At 37.0% G+C, this 25,347-nt stretch overlaps 1 protein-coding gene across 1 annotated transcript in view; it reads left to right on the forward strand.

The window, feature by feature from the left end:
- Positions 1-3,725: 3,725 nt before the first annotated feature.
- Positions 3,726-25,347, forward strand: part of USP50 (ubiquitin specific peptidase 50) — a 32,254-nt gene continuing 10,632 nt past the window's right edge. Inside the window, exons 1-6 of the mRNA XM_033108659.1 lie at positions 3,726-3,778; positions 5,356-5,550; positions 5,822-6,017; positions 7,675-7,884; positions 9,188-9,330; positions 12,769-12,901. Of these exons, the coding sequence (XP_032964550.1) occupies positions 3,726-3,778; positions 5,356-5,550; positions 5,822-6,017; positions 7,675-7,884; positions 9,188-9,330; positions 12,769-12,901 (930 nt within the window). The remainder of the gene's footprint in view (positions 3,779-5,355; positions 5,551-5,821; positions 6,018-7,674; positions 7,885-9,187; positions 9,331-12,768; positions 12,902-25,347) is intronic.

The following is a 25,347-nucleotide window of genomic DNA, read 5'->3' on the forward strand; positions in this document are numbered from 1 at the left end:
GTGGTGGTGTATATACTTCCATTAAGAAATACAGGTTTGATTGTCTTTTTGATCGTCATTGCCTAGATTTATTAATTAGGTCACTGGTTTTCAAAGTGGACCGCAGACCCTGAAGGTCCCCAAGACATTTTTCATGGGTCCACAGGGTCAAAACTCATAATTCTAAGATAGTATTTGCCTTTTCACTAGTTTGAAACTACTAAAGGGCGCAAAATCACTGATGGGTAAAATTGCTGGTACCTTAGTGTGAATCAAGGCAGGAACGCCAAACTACAAGGGTCGTTATATTCTTCAGCTTCACACCACAGTTTTAAGAAAAACAGTTCATTTCATTTAAAACATCTCTGAAAAGCTGCTGCACAGCAAAAGAAACCATCAACAAAATAAAGAGGCAACCAACAGAATGGGAAATTTTTGTAAACGCCTCCAATAAGGGGCTAATGTCCAAAATATATAAGGAACTCATACAACTCAACAACAAAACAAACATCCCAATTAAAAAATGGGCAGAAGACCTGAACAGACATTTTTCCAAAGAGGACATACAGATGGCCAACAGACATATGAACAGATACTCAACATCACTAATCATCAGATAAATGCAAATAAAAACCACAATGAGGTATCACCTCACACCAGTTAGAATCAACAACACAAATAGTAACAAGTGTTGGAGAGGCTGTGGAGAAAAAGGAACCCTCATGCACTGTTGGTGGGAATGCAGACTGGTGCAGCCGCTATGGAAGGCAGTGTGGAGGTTGCTCAAAAAACTAAGAATAGAATTACCATATGATCCAGCAATCCCTCTCTTGGGTATATACCCCCCAAGACCTGAAAACATTTATCTGTAAAGATATATGCTCCGATGTTCATTGCAGCTTTTTTTTACGATGGCCAAGACATGGAAACAACCAAAGTGTCCTTTGATAGATGATTGGATAAAAAAGATGTATATATACACAATAGAATACTACTCAGCCATAAGAAAAGATGAAATTGTGCCATTTGGGACAACATGGATGGATCTTGAGATTATTATGCTAAGTGAAATAAGACAGCAAAAGTTGAGAACCATATGACTTCACTGATATGTGGCATATAAAACTGAAAACAACAAAGGAACAAGACAGACAAATGAAGAAACAAAAACTCAGAGACAGAGACAATGTTTACCAGGCGGTAGGAGGAGAGGGGATAGTAGAAAAGGGTAAAGGGGGTCAAAAAATGGTCATGGAAGGAGAATTGACTGGGTGGTTTACACACAAGGTGATGTGTAGATGCATTACAGAATTGTACACATGAAACCTATGTAATTTTACTAACCATTGTCACCCCATTAAGTTTTAATTTTAAAAAAGTATTTGATGAAGTAAGTTAATTTTTAACCTTGACTCTTGTATGCATGTCTTTAATATTATGTGGAATAAAATGAGAAATAGTCATAAAACACTTCTGCTGCATAATGAAATGAGATGATTGTCTCAAAGAAAAGCACTTAAGCAATTGTGTGAGTTGCAAATTGAACTAGTCACTTTTTTCATTTAACATCATTTCTGCTTGAAAGATTTCATGACTGGCAGACAGACAATGGTTATTCAGACCTCAGTATTTGGCTAAAGAATAACTACTTTTTAATGCTAAAGTTTGAACTTCGTAGAGACAATTGGAATTTTGGAAAACTTGCCTCTTAACACCAGTAGCGTGACAAATTCTCAATACTTTTCTAATGAAATCAGTGTTGATTTAATAATGGTTGTTTTTGATATTGTGTAAAGAAATGTGTCAATGTTTGGAAGATCCATGTAACAACCAATATTTTCCAAATGACCTATGCATGATATTTAAAATGATGCATGAGTGAAAGATCTAGCAGACTAGAGAAGGCTTTCAGATTCTATATAGCAGTTAGTTGACTTTTGGAAAACTACTACTTGTCTAGTTTTGGTGTTGTCTCAAATAAGAATATCCACAATTACCTAAAAAGGCTATTAAGATACTCCTCCCCATACAAAGCTGCAGTAATCAAGACAGTGTTTTACAGCATATAGATCAATAAAATAAAATTGAGTCCAGAAATTTATGGTTAATTGATTTTTGACAGGGATGCCAAAACAACTCAATGGGGACAAATAGTCTTCAAAAAATTGTGCTGAGACAACTAGATAGCCACATGCAAAGAATGAAGTTGAACCGCTACTTCACACTGTATATAAAAATTAACTCAAAATGGATTTAAGAGACAAATGAAGAATATATAGGGGTAAATCTGTAACCTTGGATTAGACAATAGTTCCTTAGATATATGACACCAACAACAAAAGCAACCAAAGATAAAAATAGACAAATTGAAATTCATCCAAATTTTAAAATTTTGTTTTTCAAAGTATATCATCAACAGTGAAAAGACAACTCAGAGTGAGAGAAAAAAAATTTCAAGTAATGTAGCTGATAAAGAAATTTTATAAAGAACTACAAATCATCAGTAAAAAGACAAGTCAATTTAAAACTGGGCAAAGGATCTGAACAGATATTTCTCCAAAGAAGACATAAAAGATGGTCCAGAAACACATGAAAAGATGTTCTACTTCATTAGCCATTAGGGAAATTCAAATCAAAACTACTACAATGAAATAACACTTCACACCCACTCAAATAGCTAGGATCAAAATATAAGTGTTGACAAAGATGTGGAGAAATCTGAACCGTCATACATTGCCGGCAGGAATTTAAGTGGTGTAGCCATTTTGGAAAACAGCCTGAAAGTTTCTCAAAAGGTTAAATATAGAGTTACCATATATTACACAGCAATTTTACTTCTTGGTATATACCTTAGAGAACTGAAATGGTGTCTACACAAAACCTTTTACACAAATGTTCATAGCAGCATTATTGATAATAGCCCAAAAGTGGAAACAACCCAAATGTCTAACAGATGAATGGATAAAATGTGGTATATCATTCATTGTTGGGGTGGGGGTAGGCTCCTCCCTACTGAAGAGCTTTCTAAAGCACAGTTCTCTATGAAGAAAATGAGAGCTCAGGAGATTGTGTGTGCTCTACTACTTCTTAACTTATAAATTGTTTTGTGATAAACCCTTTATTTATATTTGCCCTGCATGGCGCTAGTGGGATTATGTGTGTGTGCGCACATGCACCCACTTTGCACTACAATTGGCCATGAAGGGAAATGTTTCAATCTATTCCAATGCCATGCATTTTTAGAAGCAGCAAAATCCAACTACCTCCCTCCCCTGGGTGAGAAACAGTCCTTCGTGGTCCTGGGAGTGGCGCCATCATGAGGACAGTGGGTGAGTGCCCAAAGTGGGCAGGGTTACCATAATGTCCACTGAAGTGCGCACGCGCGCATGTGTGTGTGATATATATATACACAAGAGAAAATGAGTGATGAAGAGATGTTATATATTTAGCTCATTCTTTGTAATCTAATCTAAAAGTTTTGAAGCAACCAAGTAACAGTATCTCATGGCAACAAGCTAGAATATTGAAGGTGAATGGAAAGGATTATGATGCATGGAAAATCCAAGTTGGAATGTTCCTGAAGGACAGATGAAAATCAGTTTGTAGCTACTAAAGGGGAGGTGGGGGACATACAAATTGTTTATTACAAACAAAAAGAGCCAAAGTAACAGGCTCAGAGAATGAAGTTAAAAGGATTAGCTGTAGCTCCTGAATAGAAGTGAAAAGTCCGACGTGGTTTCACTGCAATGACTTCGCAGCAGCCTCTCCCCACAGATGACTTCAGTATCTACTATGTCCTGTGAGCCTCCATCTACTACAGCTTTCTAGATAAGCTCAGGAGGGCGGGGGGGAAGCCATGCCAAAGGAGTCGGGGGGGGGGGGCACATGCCACATTTGGGAGGTTTCCCCCAGATTTGACCCATTGGAGGTCCCCCAAAAGGAATCGAAGATGTTATTTAATACCCAGGCAACTGACAGTCCAGGTCCTCCCATAGCAAAGGCGAATAAAAGTGAAAATGGCCATTCATGTAACAGTGAGCTCTTTTCAAATTGGCAGAATTGTAAATAGAGGAACTGAGGTGAGGTAGCGATCTCATGGAGACGCCATTTTAAATACTTGAGCTAGAAAGACAAATAATAAAGGACAAAGACGCTGGGCTGCCTGGTGGAAGAGTCAAATTACAAAAGGAAACTGGCAGCAAGGACTCCTTGGGCGGCCACAGTGCTCCCTCTTCTGCGCAGGTCTGGTTGATTCACACGAATGCTTTAATTCGATAGCTTGCTGTTAAGGACTTTCTAGATGAGTGACTTCTTTAAAAAGATTTGAGGTTACCACTTAACTATGTAATCAGTGCCACGTGCCTTGCATCATTTAATCCTCACAACAAACCGATATGGCCGGCAGCAGTACTCCTATTTTACAGAAGAGAAACAAGAATTAAGTCTCCGATCATGTAAGTAGTATAGTGGCAGAGTCAGGATTTAAACTGAGATCTGTTTTTTACAAAGTCTAGGCTCTTACGCTTCCTTTTCCAGTGTGTGTATGTGTGTAATTTGTATATATATAATATGCACATATATGTGCTCTTAATATATGTATGAGTATATAATATGTGTCTACATTACGCTCTCTCTCTCTCTATATATATATATATATTTACACACACACGCACGCACACACACTCTTAATATATGATATATAAATCCAAATAACTTGACAGACAGATGGCCAGTAGGTACGTAGGTATGTAGACAAATATTCCTTCTCTCGACATATACTTCTCTCCACGACTGCACATCCCTTAGTATATTGCCATAGGCAGATGACTAAACCACTTAAACATGATATCTCATCTATTACAGGATTTAAAAATAATTGTACCTACCCCCAAGAATTATTGAAAGAATTAAATGGGAAAATACATGTTAAGTACTTAACATAGTGCCAAGCTCAATACAAGATAGCTATTGTTACTATTAAGTACTATCTAATATTGTTACTACTAATAATAATTAAATAACTTGCCCAGCAAAAAAGGGAAATACTTTGGTATTCAGAGGGAAAGTTTACATTGGTAGCCAAACAACTCTAAGATTCTGAAAGGCTGATATTTTCTGTCCTCTTGCTTTGGTTTTACGAAGAAACTTTTCTCTCTTCGTATTTGGCTGCTGGCACTGTTCCAAGAGTTCTGGACTAAGTAATGTAATTTTAGACTCCAAGTTAGATTACTTCTGTCCTTGGTAGGGAATTTATTTGACGGAGGTCTTACTACAAACTCTCCTTTGTGTCATGAGGTTGAGAGGGCCTTATTGTCATATGTACATATTTCGGTCCCTCAAAATGCTGTCCTTTCTTTCCACATGGCACCAACACAGCGCAGACTGCACAGATCACTGTGATACCTTTCCAGTTAAGGAGGCTGATGAGAACCAGCCCCATTTCCAGGGCGTGACTGGCCTGCGGAACTTGGGCAACACATGCTACATGAATGCCATCTTACAGTGTCTCTGCAGCATCTCACCGTTGAGGGACTACTTTCTCTCTGGAAAGTACATCACTGCTCTTCAAAAGTAAGACCATTTGCGTTCCCTGCAGTCCAGCCCCTTCCCCTTGTTTCCCCACGGTGAGGTTAGGGAAGGAACACTCTGGAATCCCTATTAAAGGCTAAACAAGTCAGTAGAGGCTGCAGTACCCCAGATACCATTTCTAGGGTGAGTAAAGCAAGAAGGTCAACCAAGAAATTAATGAAGCTTTGTTTGGGGTCTAATGTCCAGATGCTTGAGTTTTTAGGTGCCTTCTTTTCATTAAATCAGCCAGAAACATTCCCTTCCTTCTCCCAAGGAACTGCAGTGAGGTCGCCACTGCTTTTGCCTATGTGATGACAGACATGTGGCTTGGAGACTCAGACTGTGTCTCACCAGAAATATTTCGGTCAGCTCTTGGCAACCTCTACCCAGCATTTACGAAGAAGACACAGCAAGATGCTCAGGAATTCTTGATTTATGTCCTGAACGAACTTCATGAATCTCTGAAAAAGGTAAGTAGAATTAATGGCCTTGAAATAGGATAGACCTTCAGCTTTATGGGCAACTTTCATTTTTCATTCTTTTGTTTTGTTCAATCAATATTGCCTACTCTGCCAAGCATAGGTTCTGGGAGTACTGTGGGGGAACATTCCAGTTAGTATTCGAATAGGTCTGTATTTACCAAACTTTGCTGATCATCAAAGTAGGAAGATTTTTACGACACAGGTTCTAAGGCCCTTGGTCTGGTGTTACCGAGTTAGAATGTCTAGGACTGTCTTCTGGGAAAGCTCCGTTGGTATTTCTGGTGATCAGCAGGTGTTGGGACCATTAATCTAGTTCCCTTTGCACATAACATCTGCATGGATTTTTTTTTAAGTGAAAATCACTTTTTTGTAAAAATATATTCCTTATGACATATGACACGTAGAACTTTACAACCTAAAATAAATGTTCTTGGCAAGTACAAACCCAAGAAACTGTTACACTTGTCATTAGATTAAAGGACAGATCTATATACTGCAAAGTTTCACCTTCATACCAAACATGCCTAACCTGAATTCTTCATTGAGTACAACATACGTTTAATAAAACATGAAATTGCCCATTACTAAGAGTTTTATCCTTGTTTACAAGTCTCACTTCCTTCAGCCATGGTCGGACACCCTCATTTTCCAAAGATGTGTCCTTGACTTTATGCAGTGTCCTTATGCGGTGTTAGCTTACCTCATAGCTAACATCCAGGAAATATTTAGCATAAAAGATCACAAAGTATATCCGTTAATCATTCTCATCGGCAACCCTCAGCTCCATTTTTCATTTTTACCACTAATAAAATATCCATGGCAGCACTTTTGAACCAGAGGGGAGGGTGGCGTTTAGTAAAATCGCACAGGTACTCATCGTCAGCCAGTCTGAAATAAACAGCATTCTGGTTCCCAAGACCAAGCTTGGAATTAGGGGCATTCAGTTTCTGTCAGGGTAGAAGACCTGGGCAGAAGGCTGTGATGAAAGAAGCAAGCCAACGTGCAACGCTGTGCCTGCTGACAGTGGCGCTAAGGCGTCTTCCACACGTGTATTCTACTGAGGCTGTACCATCACTGAAAAGGCAGGATGTGCTCCCGGCCTGGCCATGCCTGAATCTGGCCGACCAGATTCAAATCAGGCTACAAAGCTAGTTAAATTAGGCTGCCTTCAGAATTTAGGATTTGCTCTTTTTTAAAAAGTGTTTTCTAACAATGAAAGGAGAAGAGACTAGGGAACACAACCTGAAAGGGCAGAGTAGAGATAAGTCTCTTGATTATCCTTTGTATCAGCTTGTGTGACCGAAAGCTGGTTTAACAGCTTACTTGCCCTCGTCCCAGGAAAAGCTTCCAACGGGTCTCTGTGTCACATTATCGTAGGCTGTCAGCTGATGGGGTCATGGTCACGTGTTTTACCCAGGTTAGGGTGTCATCATTCCTTAGCTTCACTTGAGGAGGGAAACAACTGAATTATCAGAAATCACACATAAAATATATACTCTTAAGAAGATCTTTATTTATCATTTGAATGCACAACATGGTTTCTGGTAGCCATGTATCATTCTGATAGAACAAAATCAAGTTATTCTATTAAAAAATTTTTTGATAACCAATAATTGATTTAGGGCAAATTTGTTCCTTGATTCAGTACCGCCAAAGAAGATCACATGAGAAAACATCTATTCCAAGATGCTGCAGGAAGGTGACTGCCAATGAGTCCTCCATCATCACCCGGCTGTTTGAAGGGCAGCTCAGTTACAGCATCCTGTGTTTGAAGTGTGAGAACCGCACCTACAAGAACGAAGTCTTCACTATCCTCTCCCTCCCCATTCCATCCGAATACGAGTGCTCTCTTCAGGTAGGGACTCTTACTCTCGGATTCTTCTTTTGTCCGGCTCTACCCCAGCCTTGGGTTTTCTCAGGGCTGTTTCCTATGTTCTCTAGTATGAAAGGGGTTGCTTTATAATTTTAAAAATATTGGAAGCCCATGATGACAACGTTTTACAGAAAAGTGACATATAGCCAAAAGTTAGTGTGAATTCAGTTGCATTTCTAAATGCACTCAATAAAAGAGCCTCATTGTAAAATTGAAAAGATAAATGGGGTTTATTTAGTACTGAAATGGCTTGGTACATATAGGGAATTTATACTTTCTTGCAAAAAATGTATGGTCCTTCCTTACCCTAGAGGGGTAAGTAGGTCCAGTTTGGGAATTAGATATAAAAGATTCTGACTCAGTCTTGAGCTCTTATGTTTTAGACAAAAGCTGTGAAATGTTTTGGGAAGATATTAATAGAGTGAAATCTAGTGCCTTAGTTTCCCTCTGGAATTTTCTTCACCATAATACCAAGAAATCTGTAAACAATGGGGGTAGGGGTGGGGGTAGAAAGCAGGGAACAGTTAGGCAGAGAGCAAATACATTTCCTTGAAGAATAATACACATCTGTATTTTTCTTCCTATATTACGAAAGCATACTTATTGCTAAAAGTTTTCACATACCAGAATTGGAGAATAGAATCCTACTAGTTATTCAGAACTGGACTTGTTCTGAGATCAAACTACTAAAGATTGCTGGCTATGAATTCCAGAGACTCTAAGTGAGGTGCTGGCATGTCCACTGCAAACAGAATCTGTGCTCCTCTTCCGCTTTAGGTGAATGGTTTGCAGAGCCGGGGTGGAGGGCGGGGTGGGGAGGCTGGCCACGCTGAGAATGCCTTCTGTGGGCGTGGGATCGAATTCTCTCTGTTCTGCTGTCTTTATTATGGGCCACCGCAGAACACTGAGATACAGTCATTATTCAGTCACCAGATCACTTTTGTGATGAGATGAATAATGTAAAACAGCTGCCTGACTTGGTTAGTGGAAACTGCACAGTCAATATTATTCTGAAATAAACCAGAAACGTTAAAATACTGATTAAGAGCTGAGATGTGAGATGGGCACTTGCATCATTTTAGTAACTAAGTGAGTAGGAAGCACCTCCTTTGCCAGGTGGATTTTACAGGCTGCTTCTTGAGACACTGGTGTCTCCTGGATGGTTGACTTTGAAAAAAAGCACCAAGGATTCAATGTCTACAGATCTTCCAAAGTTCTAATATAAACAAGGAGTCCAAGTTGCAGTTGATCCAATCAGGTCACCAAAATGCTTTTTACCCAACAGGACTGTCTCCAGTGTTTTTTCCAACAAGACACACTGACGTGGAACAACCAAATTCACTGTTCCTTTTGTGAAACCAAGCAAGAAACAGCTGTGAGGGCCAGTATTTCCAAAGCACCAAAAATAATGATCTTTCACTTAAAAAGGTATGGATTTTGACATTTTGTGACCAGATGTTTTTGAACAGCTTTATCAAGATATAATTCACATACCATGTAATTCACTCATTTAAAGTGTATAATTCAATGGTATTCAATATATTACATTAAGTTTAAAAATTTGTGGTAAAACATATGTAACATAAAACTTGCCATTTTAACCATTTTAAGTGTAACACTTCATTGGCTTTAATTACATTCACAATGTTGTGCAACAATCACCAAAACTTTTTCATCACCCCAAACAGAAACTCTGTACCCATAAAGCAATAACTCCCCATTCTTTCTCCCCTAGACCCTGGTAACCTCTGATCTACTTTCTGTATCTATAAATTTGCCTATTCTAGGTACTTCATATAAGTGGAATCATGTATTTGTCCTTTTTGCTGGCCTATTTCACTTGGCGTAATGTTTTCAAGATTCACCCATGTTGTGACATGTACCAGAAGTCCATTCCTTTTTATGGCTGGATAATATTCCATTGTGTGTAGATCATATTTTGTTTATCTGCTCACTTTGGGTGCTTTAAAAAAATAAATTCGCTGACCCCGTCCTTGGGGATTCTAATTCCATGGGGCTGAGGTGGAGTCTAAGCATCACTGTTTTCGTTTTTATAGCCCTCCCTCATAATTTTTATTTGTAAAAGTTTCAAATCTATAAAAAAGATGAAAAAATATATACTGAAGACCCACATACCTTAAAATCTTAATTAGTTGGTGATTTTGCCACATTTCCTTTCTCTCTTTCTGTGTTTCTTCCTCCTTCCCTCCCTCCCTGTCCTCCTTCCTCCCTTTCATTTTATTAACGGAACCATCTGAGGTAAGGGGCAAACACCATGGCATTTCATGCTTAAATACTTCAGCATGCATCACCTGAGAATAACAACATTCTACAAAATCACAACATTACCATGCCTAGGAAATTTAACAATAATTTTATATTACTTAAAATACAATCCATATCTAAATTCCCCTATCCTGAAAATATCTTTCATAACTTTTTTCCAATCAAAGGTCGTGGATTGAATTTGGCTGTCTCTTTAGTCTCTTTTAACCTAGAAAAAAATTACCCCCTTTTTATATATTTAAACACTTTTTTCTCATATTGAGCCTTGGAGGAGTCCATTGTTTAGATTATGTACCTGTTCTGGATTTATCTAATTGTTTCCCTATGGTTAGATTGAAGCTAAACTTTTTAAACAAGAATCCGGCGTAGGTAACGTTATGTACTTGTCATCATATTACATCCGGAGGCACATAATAAAAGTTTGTCCCACTGTCGGTCATGTTGTTTCATCCCATAGTTAAAGTGAATGTAAGATCTCAGCATTTAAAGGTATAGTTTCCCTTCTGTAATTAGTATCTCTCTGGACCCATGGATATTTTTAAACATAATATATTTAATATTCATTACTATCATCATTGTTCTTGATGTTCAAATTGTTCAAAATTGGCCAGTGGAAGCACCTTCAAGCGTGCTCCTCTGACCCCATTGGTTAGTTAGTTTATTAAAGTATGACTTATACTTTAATATAAGTATATTATATATACTCATATACTTATATATAATGTATATATTTTATATACATGTATATGTTATATACATGTATATATGTATATTTTATATACATATATACACATTTATCCTTGTATGAAATTTATCCTTTTTAGGTGAATAGTTGGATCAATTTTGAAAAATGGCACACAGTCATGTAACCATCACAGCCAACATAGGACTGTTTCCATCACCCAAAAAAATTTTCTCATGCTCCTTTATAATCAATCCTTTCTCCCACACACAGCTTTTAGAAACATCTGATCTGATTTTCATCCTTATAGTTTGGCCTTTTCTGGAATGGTTGGCTTCTTTCACTTAGCATAATGTTTCTGAGATTAATTCATGTTGTGGCATGTAGTAGTGGTTCCTTCCTTTTTATTGTTGTGTAGTGTTCCATCTTATGAATGTACTTATGATTGTTTATCCATTCACCAGTTGGTGAACATTTTGGGTTGTTTCTAGTTTGGGCAGATACTAATATAGCTGCAATAAACATTAGCATATAAGTTTGTATGTGGATATAAGTCTTCATTTCTTTTGAGATGATACCTAGGCATGGGATTGCTGGGTCATATGGTATTCCTTTAGTTTTTGCAAACAAGGTTTCCTGCTTCCTGGCATAAGAATATCTCAAGCTCATCCAGTAATTTCCCCACCCCAGATCTAAATTATCCATTTTTTCCAAAAGGAACATAACTTATTTTTAAAGAAGCCCTACGGTGGTACTGATATGAGCTGAGTTGATCTAATAACAACTAGAGAATGTAACAAGAGCTTCACAAAAGTTTATCTTATTACAGATATATTAAAACCTCAGGGCTAGAAAACAGGACACTGCCGAAACAACGTGTGCTGAAACCAAGATAGGGAAAGCAGAGTCAGCTGGGTTAGAGTGAACAGGATTAGCTGGAGTGAAGTCTCCAGAAAGTATCAGTGTGGTTTTTACACCTCTGATGCTGCTTCTGGCTTTATCCCTTTCTCTTTTCTTTTTTTCTATTATTAGTTTCAGGTGTCCAAAACAGCATACGGATTTAGACATTTACACACCTTACAAAGTGATAACCCCAACAAGTCTACTACCCATCTAACACTATACATAGCTATCACAATACCATTGATTATATCCTCTCTGTTGTACTTTATATCCTATGATTGATATATGTATTATAGTTGACATTCAGTGTTATTAGGTTGGTGCAAACATAATTGCAGTTTTTGCAATTTTTTTTAACCTTTTAAACCGCAATTACTTTTGCACCAGCCTAATATTTTATATTAGTTTCAGGGGTACACAGCAAAGGTTAGGCATTTATATAGCTTAAGAAGTGATCCCTCAGTAAATCTAGCACCTATCTGACACCACACATACTTTTTACAACATTATTGACTATATTCGCCATACTGTATTTCACATCCCCATGACTATTTTGTAACTACTAATTTGTACTTCTTAATCCCTTCATCTTTCTCACCTATCCTCCCAACACCTCTCCCATCTAGCAAGTATCGGTTTGTTCTCTGTATCTATGAGTCTGTTTCTCTTTTGTTTGTTTGTTTATTCTGTTCTTTAGACTCCCCATATGAGTGATATCCCTTTCTTTTTCTCCCACCTGATTGACTTTACACTGTCTCACACCCTGACTCAAGCTCCTGGCCCACTCCATTCTCAGTTTTGGTGAGACCGGTGGATATGTGCAGACTCTAAATATGTGCAGATGACAAAAAAAAATTTTAGGTATAGGTCTGCACCAAATAATCTTTCCAAGAAGTTATTTTTAACTTTCCTTTTAATTGATTAAAGTATATGGACTTCATTCATGAGTGATTCACAAACTTACTTTATATTTCACACATTTATTATCTCTCCAGGTTTGACATTTGGGGTGTAATGAAAAGGAAACTGAGAACAGATATTCATTACCCACTCACTAACTTGGATCTCACTCCTTATATTTGTCCAATTTTTCGGAAACATCCTAAATATAATCTCTGTGCAGTGGTGGTGAGTAAAATACAACTATTTAAAATAACACAAATTTAAAGAAAACTGTAGAATTATCTGCTTAAATACCTACTCCTTCTCTTTCCCTGACTTCTCTTAGACGTTCCTTTTCTGTTGTGGTTTTCAAATAATTTTTTTATTTTTCAATTTTATTATTTTTCAAATACAATATTATTAGGTTGGTGCAAAAGTAATTGCACTTTTTGCAATTTTTTTAACCTTGTAAACTGCAATTACTTTTGCACCAACCTAATATATTAATTTCAAGTGTACAACATAGTGATTAGACATTTATATACCTTATGAAGTGATCACTCCAATAAATCTAGTACTCATCTAACACTCACTTATTCATTTTATTATTCATCTGACACCATACATACTTATTACATCCCTTCTCCTTTTTCATCCATCTCCCCAACCCACCTCCCATGTGGCAACCATCAAAATGTTCTTTGTATCTATGTGTTTGTTTGGTTGTTCGTTTATTTTGTTTTTAAAATTCCACATGTAAGTGAAATCATGTATTTGTCTTTCTTTGTCTGACTTATTCTTAGGGGGCATAATACCCTCTAAGTCCATACATGTCGTTGCAAATGGTAAGATTTTATTCTCTTTTTGGCTGAATAATGTCCCATTGTATATATGTACCACAATTTCTTTATCTATTCATCTATTGATGGACACTTAGATTGCTTCCATATCTTGGCTATTATAAATCATGCTAAAATGAAGATATGAATGCGTATGTCTTTTTGAATTAGTGTTTTCAATTGCTTTGGATAGATATCCAGAAGTAAAATTACTGGGTCCTTCTTTGTCTCTTGTTAGAGCCTTTGGTTTAAAGACTATTTTATCTGGTATAAGTATTGCTCCCTCGGATTTTTTTGTTTTGTTTTGTTTCCATTTTTATGAAATATCTTTTCCTATCCCTTTAGTTTCAGTCTGTGTATTTTTCAATCTGAAGTGAGTCTCTTTCTTGTAGGCAGCATATCTATGAGTCTTGTTTTCTTATCCATTCAGCCACCCTATGTCTTTTGATTGGAGCATTTAATTAACTTACACTGAAAGTAATTGTTCAAAGATAAGTAGTTATTACATTTTATAATTCATATTTTTTATCTTTTTTTTTTTCTTTTTCTTTTTCTTAAAGATGTCCCTTTAACATTTCTTGTAATACTGGTTTAGTGTTGATGAACTCCTTTAGCTTTTTCTTGTTTGGGAAGGTCTCTTTATCTCTCCTTCAATTCTAAATAATAGCTTTGCTGAGTAATCTCCATTGTAGATCCTTACTTTTCATCACTTTGAATATTCCTTGCCAGTCCCTTCTGACGTCTTGTGTGGTTTGAAGCTGATCACTGGGTATATTAGTTCTGGGGACTCTTGGGAGGTGCTCTGGTGCACACCAAGGTCAACCACTGCCTGTGCCCTGACTGGGAGCACTTGGTATGAGCTACAAAGTGACCTACAGATGGTTGCCACTTGTCCTGGGCTTGGAAGTGACTGGGAATGGCTAAGGTGCTAACTGAGGTCGGCTGCCACTAATGCCAGCTTAGGGCTACTTAGCAAGGGGTTCAGGGCAGTCTGAGGCCAGATGCTGCTATTATGAAGTTTGTGAACCTTTGAGAGGTTTTAGGAAAGTACACAGTATGAGCCAAGACCAGCCATTTGTATGGAAAAGCCTGTGGGAGCAACTTGGGTAGGCCTGAAAGTTCAGTAGGGCTAGGTCTCAGGGAATCATGAAGGCAGGGTGAGCGGTGTTAGCCATGTTGATGGAGACTCAGATATGGCACCTGCCTGTACCTGCATACTGGCAGCGAGGAGGGCTCAACAAACAAACAATGGATTCTGCCGGCACTTTTGTCTCGAAGAAAGCTGCCCTCCGTCTCTCACCATGAAGCCAGACAACTCAGTTCCTCCCCATATGTCCCTGGTACATTTTGAGCTGCTGCCCCAGGGCTGGAGCTCTGAGACAGTGAGTTCATCCATGAGTAAGTCCATGATTGGGCCCCTTAAGAGGAACAGCTGGAACTCCAGCCACCCTTTGCTCACTCTGCCACTATCTTTGCTGCTTGCAAATTGTCCTCTAGAGGCAGCAGAAATTGGTTCCAATAGTTTTATGTTAAATAATCATGAGCCACTCTATGGCCAAAACCCCCAAACACTAGATACATAATAGTCACAGACTCACTGCCTGTAGACATCCTGTCCTGAGGAAACTCTGGGCGTTCCCTTTGGCTCTATGTGACCTGTCATCACTGAGGATTCTTGAAGGAAAGCATGGGGTATAATTCAGACCGAATCATCCAGAAATTCCTACAACATCAATCATCCCAAAGCACCCAGCCATTTTCTGAGTTTCTGTTCTACATCAGTGATCCTTCAGAACACACGATTTCAGCTCAAATCTAGAGGTCCAGTTGTGTCTATGTCAGATGTGCAAGGATCCCACCAGGGCCAGGTATAATTTCACTAGAGTCCTCTGATACACTGAGTTTAATTTGCCTATTCAGCTTATTGCCAAATTCATATATTATAAAATGTTAATCCTATTGGTCTTCCTCTTTAACATCTCTCAGAAGTATACCTTCAAAATTAAAATGATCCCTTTTTACTTTTTCTTTTCCCTTATTTACAAATGACTTCTTCTTTCTAATTTTTCTGGCCCTCAAATATAGTTTTCCTTCTCTCCCCTATTTGGAAATCTAGAGTGACATCCTCTTCTCTACTGTATCAAATATAGACTCAGGGAACATGTTTGTGACCATTACTTTGAACTCTTTGTCGGGTAAATTTCTTATCTCCATTTCAGTAAGGTTTTTTCCTGAGGTTTTATCTTATTTTTTCATTTGGAACATATTCCTTTGTTTCTTCATTTTGCTTGACTCTCTGTAATGGTATCTATGCATTAGATAAAAAAGTCATCTCTTACAATTTTGAAGGAATGGCCTTGTGTAGAAGATAAACCTTATCATTCAAGTCTGCCCTAGTTCTTGGATGTGTTTCAAACTTTTATGATTGTCCAAGCAGGTTATTTTTTTAAATGGCTCCTAGTAGTTGAAGGTGTTACAAGACCTGTCAGTGTGCCAAAGGGTAGGATCTCAGTTAGCACCTAGATTCTGATCTGGCTGATCTGACTGGAAGCCAGACCACCAGGCAGCACCTTAAAAGTATGCAATTATACACATTCCTGTGAGACTGCAAGCGTAAGCCCTGCTGGCCACCACAGCCAGTAATCTGGAGTTGTCCCCTGGGTGGCAGTCACAAGAATTGGGACTCCAGACATGTATATAAGGTCCTTTATGAGAGATACCAGTAGCAGTAACAAGGCAGAGGGAAAGAGCAAAGATGGTGTTCACCAGCTTACATCCCTGAGAGCACCTCTGGCCCCTAGTTGTGTGCCAAACCTGAAACCTGCCCCTTAAGCTGAAGATCCAAAACCAGCAAATAGGCCTCTTTCACAGAAAGGCAGGGTGTGTTTCACTCTGCCTTGGGGGTGGTAGCCTGCAAAGAACTGTCTCTCCAATTGTCACTATCCTGTGAGACCCAAGAACACAAGCTCCCCTGGCCACCAGAGCCAGGCAATGTAGAGGTTTTCCCTGGCAGGAGCTGCAAAAATTGAGGCACCAGACAAAGGTATCATTTCCTTTTTGGGAGAAACTGTTGAGCTGGAGCAAGGCAGAGGGAGAGCACAAAGATGGCATCCAGTGGCCTATATTCCCTGAGGGCACCTCCAATGGCCCCCAGTTGTGTGCCAAACTGGAAGCCTGTCCCTCAGGCTGAAACTTTTGGACAAGCAAACAGGCTTCTTTCATAGAAATACTGCGGATGTGTTTCAGACTGTATCTGTGCCATTCCCTGGGGATGGTAGTCTGCCAAAGAGCTGTCTCTCCAATTGTGACAGTCTTGTGGGACCCAAGAACACAAGGCCTCATAGCCACCAGAGCCAGACTATCAAGGGGTGTCCCCTGGGTGGCATCCACAAATATTAGGGCACCAAACCCATGTAAAAGCTCCCCTCTGCATTCAAAGAAGATTTAATATCTATCCTTCTCAAGCTCTTCCAAAAAATTGAAGAGGAAACACTTCCTAATTCATTTCACGAGGCCAATATTACCCTAATACCAAAAACAGGACAACACAAACACAGAAAATTATAGGCCAATATCTCTGATGAACACAGATCCAAAAATTCTCAACAAAATATTAGCCAGCTGAATACAACAGTACATTAAAAGGATCATAAACCATGATCAAATGGGATTTATTCCAGGGCTGCAAGGATGGTACAACATCCACAAATCAATCAACGTGATATATCACATTAACAAAATGAAGGATAAAAATCTTAATATTTCAATAGATGCACAAAAAGCATTTGAAATGTTTCGATATCCATTTATAATAAAAATTCTCAATAAAATGGACATAGAAGTACCTCAACATAATAAAGGCCATAAAACCCACAGCTAACATACTCAACAGTGAAAAATGAAAGCTTTTTCTCTAAGATCAGGAACAAGATAAGGATGCCCACTCTTGCAACTTTTATCCAACATAGTATTGGAAGTCTTAGGCAAAGCAATCAGGCAATAAAAAGAAATAAAAGGCATCCAAATTGGAAAGAAAGAAGTAAATCTGTCATAATTGTGGATGACATGATTTTATATATAGACAACCCTAAAGAATCCATCAAAAAACTATTAGAAATAATAAATGAATACAGTAAAGTTAAAGAGTACAAAATCAATATACAAAAATCTGTTGTGTTTCTGTACATTAACAACAAACTATCAAAAAGAGAAATTAAGAAAACCATCCCATTTACAACTGTAACAAAAAGAATAAAATACCTAGGAATAAATTTAACTAAGTAGGTAAAAGATCTATATAATGAAGACTAAGACATTGTTGAAAGAAACTGAAGAAGACACAAAGGAATATTAAGATATTCTGTGCTCATGGATTAGAAGAAATAACATTGTTAAAATGTCCGTTACCTAAAGCAATCTGCAGATTAAATGCAATCCCTATCAATATCCCAATGGCATTTTTTACAGGAATAGAACAAAAAGTTCTAAAATTTCCATGCAACCGCAAAAGACCCTGAAAGCCAAAGCAATCCTGAGAAAAAGAGAACAAAGCAGGAAGTATCACACTCCCTGATTTCAAACTATATTACAAAGCTATAGTAACCAAAGTAGTGTTATACTGGCAGACAGACACACAGATCAATGGAACAGAAATGAGAGCCCAGAAATAAACCGACATATATATGGACAACTAATTTACAACAAAGGAGCCAAAAACCTACAATGGAGAAAGTCTCTTCAATAAATGGTGTTGGGAAAACTGGACAGCCACGTGCAAAAGATTGAAACTCGATGTTTATCTTACACCACACACAAGAATTAACTCAAAATGGATTAAAGACTTGAACATAAGACCTAAAACCATAAAATACATAGAAGAGAACGTAGGCAGTAGTAAGATGCTTGACATTAGTCGTAGTGATGTTTTGTGGATTTGAATAACAGCAAGGGAAACAAAAGCAAAAATAAACAAATGAGACTACATCAAACTAAAAAATGCTTCTGGACAGCAAAGGAAACCATCAGCAAAAGGAAAGGGCTGCCTACTGAATGGGAAAAGATATTTATAAATCATACATTTGATAGGGATTAATATACAATATATAAAGAATTCATACAACTCAACAACAACAACAACAAAACAAGGAACCTGATTAAAAAATGGGCTCAGGATCTGAATAGACATTTCTCCAAAGACCTACAAATGGCCAATGGGCACATGAAAAGATTTTCAACATCACTAATTATTAGGGAAATGAAAATTAAAACCACAGTGAGATATCACCTCGTATGTGCTAAAATGGCTATCATCAAACAGACAAGAAATAAGCGTTGGATAGGATACAGAGGAAAAGGAACCCTTGTGCATTGTTGGTGGGAATATAAATTAGTACAGCCACAATAGAAAATAGTGTGGATATTCCTCAAAAAATTAAGAATAGAACTGCCATATGATCCAGCTATTCCACTTCTGGATATTTATCTGAAGAATATGAAACACTAATTCAAAAAGATATATGCACCCCTGTGTTCATTGCAGCATTATTTATAATAGCCAAGATATGGAACCAACCTAAGTGTCTATCAATGGATGAATGAGTTAAAAAAATGTGAAAAACACACACACGTACACTACTCAGCCAAAAAAAAGGAGGGAATCTTTTGACATTTGTGACAACATGGATGGACCTCGAGGGTATAATACTAAGGGAAATAAGTCAGCAGAAAGACAAATACCATATATCACATCACTCATATGTAAAATATAAAAAACAAGTGAAACAAAACAAATGAAACAAAAACAGAATCACAGAAGAAGACAACAGATTGGTAGTTACCAGAGGGGAAGAGGGTGGAGAGGCGGGAAAATGAGTAAAGGGGGTCAATTGTATAGTGACAGACGGGACCCAGACTTGGTGGTACCATGCAGAGCATACAGATGTCGAATGGTAATGCTGCACCCCTGAAACTTATGTAATGAACCAGTGTTGCCGCAATAAAAACAAAAACTCCCGTCTTCCCCTTTGGGAGATAACTGGTACTCTGGAGCGTGGCAGAAGGAAAGCACTGCAGACGGCACCCATTGGCTGGACTAAAGCACAGGGAGAGTGTGTAAATGGGGCCTAAGCAGAGGTAGGGAGCTGGGAGGTACCTGCTGGCTACAGCGAGGCACAGAGAGTGTAAAGATGGCGGCCCCCAGCCAGCAGGCCCTTAGATGTGCACTAAATTAGATGCCTTCCACTCAGGCCAATGCTGTAAAATTGGGAAATGAACCTCATTCAAATAATGTCAGCTGCCTTCCCGCTGAGCCGTGGGCCAGGTGAGTGGAGCTCACTAGCACTTTAAGAGCCTCATAGCCTTGTGGGTCTCGTGAACGTGAACGCAAACGAGCCCAGTGGGTTTTTCCGTGTTTTCCTGGGAGGACGTGAGCCCAGGATTCGACTAATCACCGTCTTGAGTGAGTACCCTTTTTTTCCCCTTGATTTTAAAGGGAATAATTGAGAATCACATGATGCTTGCTGTAAGCTTTTAGTAGCAACACTTTATCAGGTTATGAGTACTTCTATTCTGGTTTTGCTAATAGTTTTTGTGCGTTTTTGTAAAGCTGTTAAATTTTATTAAATCTTTTTTCCCCACAATAATTGAGATCTATGGCTCCCTTGAACCCCTTTTAATCTGTTTATATGGTCAATTATATTTATAGATTTTCTAATTTTATTACCCTTGCATTGCTAGGATAATACGATTTGGTTATTATTTATTATCTTAGATATATTTTGTTGGAGTTGGTTTACTACATTTTAACATTTTTGCTGTCTTCTTGAATTAGAGTGATCTGTGCTTTTCTGCCTCATAACTGTCTTTATCTACTGAACTCATGAGTTAAAGGAGCTTTTCCTCTTCTACAGAAATTTGTGTAATTTGTTAAGGAAAAGTTTCTTGAAGGATTGATAGAACTCACCTGTAAACCCATCTAGGTCTGCTGTTGCCTTTGGGGGAAGATTTTAAACTACAGGCATACCCCATTTTATTGCACTTCGCTTTAGTGCGCTTCACAGGTGTTGCTTCTTTTTTTACAAATTGAAGGCAAGACCCTCCACCAGCAAAACAATTATGACTTGCTTTATTGTGGTGGTCTGGGTGTTTCTCAATTGTGAAAGTTTTCAGTTTGCTGGCAAAACTTTTTCAGTGTATTAAAAATGATTTTAATTTTATGCTGGATCTGTAGCTATAACACTTTATTTTCGTATCTAATTTTATTTACTTACCATTGCCTTGAATCTGTTTTTCTTGACCAGTCATTATTAACGTCTGTATTATTTAAGTCTTTTCAAAGGACCACATTTTGGCTTTTTAATCCTCCTTATTACCTCTTTGATTTCTGCTTCATTGGTTTTTATTGTCTCTTTCCCTCTACTTTCTTCAGGTTTATTCTCTTATGTTTTAAATTGGGTGCTTAGCACATTAACATTCAGTCCTTTTCAAATATAAGCTTTTAAAACTAGAAATGTCTCTCTAGATACCACTTTCACTACCTACCACACTTTGAATTATAAAGCATATCAAACATGTATAAAGTAGAGAAGACAGAATAATGAACCTTCATGCATCCATAGCCCAGCTTTACAGATGATCTACCAACTCATATGTAATACTAACCCACTCCCTTCCCTGCAATATTATTTTAAAGACAATCTCAGACATGACTGCATCCCATGTTTTGATATAGTATTTTCATTACTGTTTATTTCTAAGTTTTTATAATTTACATTATGATATATTATTTGCTATAAAAATTACTTAGAAGTGTTTTCTTTTTTAAATATCCAAAAGTATGGGAATTTGGGGGAATATCTGTTTGTATTGACTGCCAATTTTATTATACGTATTGTGTTCAAAGATTATTATCTGTATGCAAATAATTCTTTTACATTTGCTGAGACTGGTGTATTTCTATATTAGGAGCTAGGTTCTTTATGTCATGGAAATTAAGCTCGTATTGCTTAAAGCCATCCCTACTATTTTTTTAATTTGACTAATTGATAGTTGATAGAACTGTGTTGAAAATTTTTTTCTTGATTTTAAAGGGAATAATAATGATGCTTGCTATAAGTTTTTAGTAGCTATACTTTTATCAGGTTATGGATACTTCCTTCTATTTTAGCTTGCTAACAGTTTTGTGCATGTTTGTGAAGGTACTGAATTTTATTAAATCTTTTGTTCCACAATAACTGAGATGCTATGGCTTCCTGAACCCTTTTTAATCTGTTAATATGCTCAATTACATTTATAGATATTCTAATTTTACTACTCTTGCATTGCTGGGATAAATACAATTTGGTCACTATTTATTATGTTAGATAAATATATTATAATAATATATATCTAATATAATGGCATATAATAAATATATACCATTATGATGGTAGACTTGTCAAAATTTCCCTGAAGTTGTCAATTTTTCAAACAAATCTATTTTATTAGGTGCATAGCACTTCACAATTGTAAAGTTTTTGGTGTCTTAAACCCCTTCTTATTATAAAGTGACTCTGTATCATTTATTATGCTTTTTGTCTTTAAGTCCACTTTAACTGTTTATATATCTACTCCAGCTTTCTTCTGGTAGTATCTACCCACTGTATCTTTTCCAATTCAACCTTTCTCAGTTCTGAATGATAGTATAGAATATAGAACTGGATTTTTAAAATTCTGCCTATCTCTGTCTAGTAAGTTTAGTACATTTCTTATTTATTTATTTATTTATTTATTTATTTATTTATTTATTTATTTATTTATTTTAATTTAGTACATTTCCCTGTATTTCAACTGGTAATAAATTTGGATTTGTTTCTATTGTCATCGTCTGTACTTTATGTTAATTTGGTTCTCTAGTCATTTTCCCCTTTTTGTCCTGCCTACTACTAAATTGATAGTTTTATTTTCCCTCTACAACTTCTGAGGTTACACATTTTATTTAGATTCTTTTGGAATTACCCTTAAAACCTCAGCTTCCATACTTGATTTAAAGCCTACCCGCTCCTCTCAAAGAAATGGAAGGATCTTAGACACTGTAATTTTGATGACCTAACTACTATTATTATTTTCCAGCATTTTGGTTTTAATGTTTTTACATATACAGTTACCTCCAAAGTAGACACAATTTAGCAGAGTTTTATACAGTTCTTGTTGGTTTAGATGTATCAGGATCTTTACCAATTTTTTTTTAATTAAAGTTTATTGGGGTGACAATGGTTAGTAACGTTACATGTTTCAGGTGTACAATTCTGTAATACATCATCTATATATCACATTGTGTGTTCACCACCCAGAGTCAGTTCCACTTCCATCCCCATATGTTTGACCCCCTTTACCCTCATCTACCACTCCCCTCCCCCCTTACCCTCTGGTAACCACTAAACTGTTGTCTGTGCCTATGAGTTTTTCTTTGTCTTCTTCCTTTGTTGTTTTCAATTTTATATCCCATATATCTGTGAAATCATATGGTTCTCGACTTTTTCTGATTTATTTTGCTTAGCATAATGATCTCAAGATCCATCCATGTTGTCGCAAATGACACTATTTCATTTTTTCTTATGGCAGAATAGTATTCCATTGTGTATATATACCACATCTTCTTTATCCAATCATCTATCAAAGGACACTTTGGTTGTTTCCATGTCTTGGCCACCGTAAATAAAGCTGCAATGAACAATGGAGCACATATATCTTTACGGATAAATGTTTTCAGATTTTTTTTGGTAGATACCCAGGAGAGGGATTGCTGGGTCACATGGTAATTCTATTCTTAATTTTTTGAGGAACCTCCACCCGCCTTCCATGGATTGGAAGAATCAACATAGTTAAAATGGCCATATTACCCAATTTTTTTATTAACCATTCTGTTTTATGTATCACTTCTTTCATCTGTATTCAATTTCATTTACTTGTGTGGGACTTATTTCAGTAGACTTTTCAGTGAGGATTTGTTATCTGCACATCTGACAGTCTTTGATTGAAGAAGTCTTTAGTTCACTTTGATTCTTGAATAATTTAGCTAGAAACCAAATTTTTCATTATGTTATTTTCTATCATCATTTTGAAGCTGTTTTATTATTTCTGATTTCTATGGCTGCAATGGAAAAGTACCATCAGGTTGTCATTCTTTTGGGGAAACCTTTTCTTTCTGGTTGCTTTTAAGATTTTTTTCTCTCTTTTGTTGTAATATTATTTGTATTTGTCCTTGGTTTGTTGAATTTCCTAAATTTGAAGGTTCATATTTTTCATTAATCATTTTCAGTCATTATCACTTTTAATACTGTCTTGGTCCAATACTCTATTCTTGTTTTCTAGAATGTTTACTAGGGATATACTGAATCTTTTCATTCAGTTTTTCACACTACTGCATTTAGAGTAATTTCCTCCATTTCATTCTCCAATTCTATGTACATTTAACTCTACACTAAATTTTTTTTTATTTTTTAAAGTATAGTTGACATACAGTGTTATATTAGTTTCAGGTGTACAACATAGTGATTTGACATTTATATATCTTACCATGTGATCACCACACTAAATCTAGTAACCATTTGTGATCATGCAAAGTTATTACACCATTATTGATTTTATATTCCCCTTTACCTTTTCCATCCATCCCTCCAACCCCCTCCCCTCTGACAACCATCAGTACTTTTTTTCCATGAATATGTTTTTGTTTTGTTTGTACATTTGTTTTCATATATTTTTGAAATTCCACATGTAGGTGAAATCATGTGGTATTTGTCTGTCTCTGTCTGATTTATTTCATTTAGCGTAATACCCTCTAGGTCCATCCATGCTGTCACTAAGTGCAGGATTTCATTATTTTTTACTGCTAAGTAATGTTTGTGTGTGTGTGTGTGTGTGTGTGTGTGTGTGTGTGTGTGTGTATCACATTTTCTTTATCCATTCATCTACTGATGAACAACTAGGTTGCTTCCAGTTCTTGGCTATTATAAATAATGCTGCAGTGAACATGGGGATGCATATGTTTTCAAATTAGTGTTTTCATTTTCTTTGGATAAATACCCAGAAGTGGAATTACTTCGTATGGCATTTCTATTCTTAGTTTTCTGAGGAATTGCCATGCTGTTTTCCATAGTAGCTGCATCAATTTACACTCCCACCAACAGTGCACAAGGGTTCCCTTTTCTCCACATGTTCACCAACACTTGTTACTTGTTGACATTTTGATAACAGCCATCCTGAATGGTATGAGATGACATTTCATTGTGGTTTTGATCTGCACTTCCCTGATGATCAGTGATGTTGAGCATCTTCTCATATGTCTGTTGGCCACCTAAATGTCTTCTTTGCAGAAATGTCTCTTTGTGTCCTCTGCTCATTTTTCGGTCAGACTATTTAGTTTTTAAGTATTTGTTTGTATGAGTTCTTTATCCTTTTTGGATATCAACCCCTTATCAGATATATCATTTGTGAATATCTTCTCCCATTCAGTGGGTGGTCTTTTTGTTTTGTTGTTGGATTACTTCTCTGTGCAGAAGCTCTTTAGTTTGATGGATCCCCTTTGTTTATTTTTGCTTTTGTTTTCCTTGCTCGAGGGGACATATCCAAAAAGATATTAATAAAACTGATGTCAAATAGATTGTTGTTTATGTTTTCTTCTAGGAGTTTTATGATTTCAGGTCTTACATTTAAGTCTTTAATTCATTTTTAGTTTATTTTTGTATATGGTCTACTTTCATTTTTTTGTGTCTGTCCAGTTTCCCCAACAACTTTTAATAAGAGACTGTCTGTCACGCTGGGTTTCATGTGGGGTCTCTGATCCCGCTCCCCACATAAGAATGCAGGACATGG

This window comes from Rhinolophus ferrumequinum, chromosome 6 (genome assembly GCF_004115265.2).
Source record: "Rhinolophus ferrumequinum isolate MPI-CBG mRhiFer1 chromosome 6, mRhiFer1_v1.p, whole genome shotgun sequence".
Classification (NCBI taxonomy): Eukaryota; Metazoa; Chordata; class Mammalia; order Chiroptera; family Rhinolophidae; genus Rhinolophus; species Rhinolophus ferrumequinum.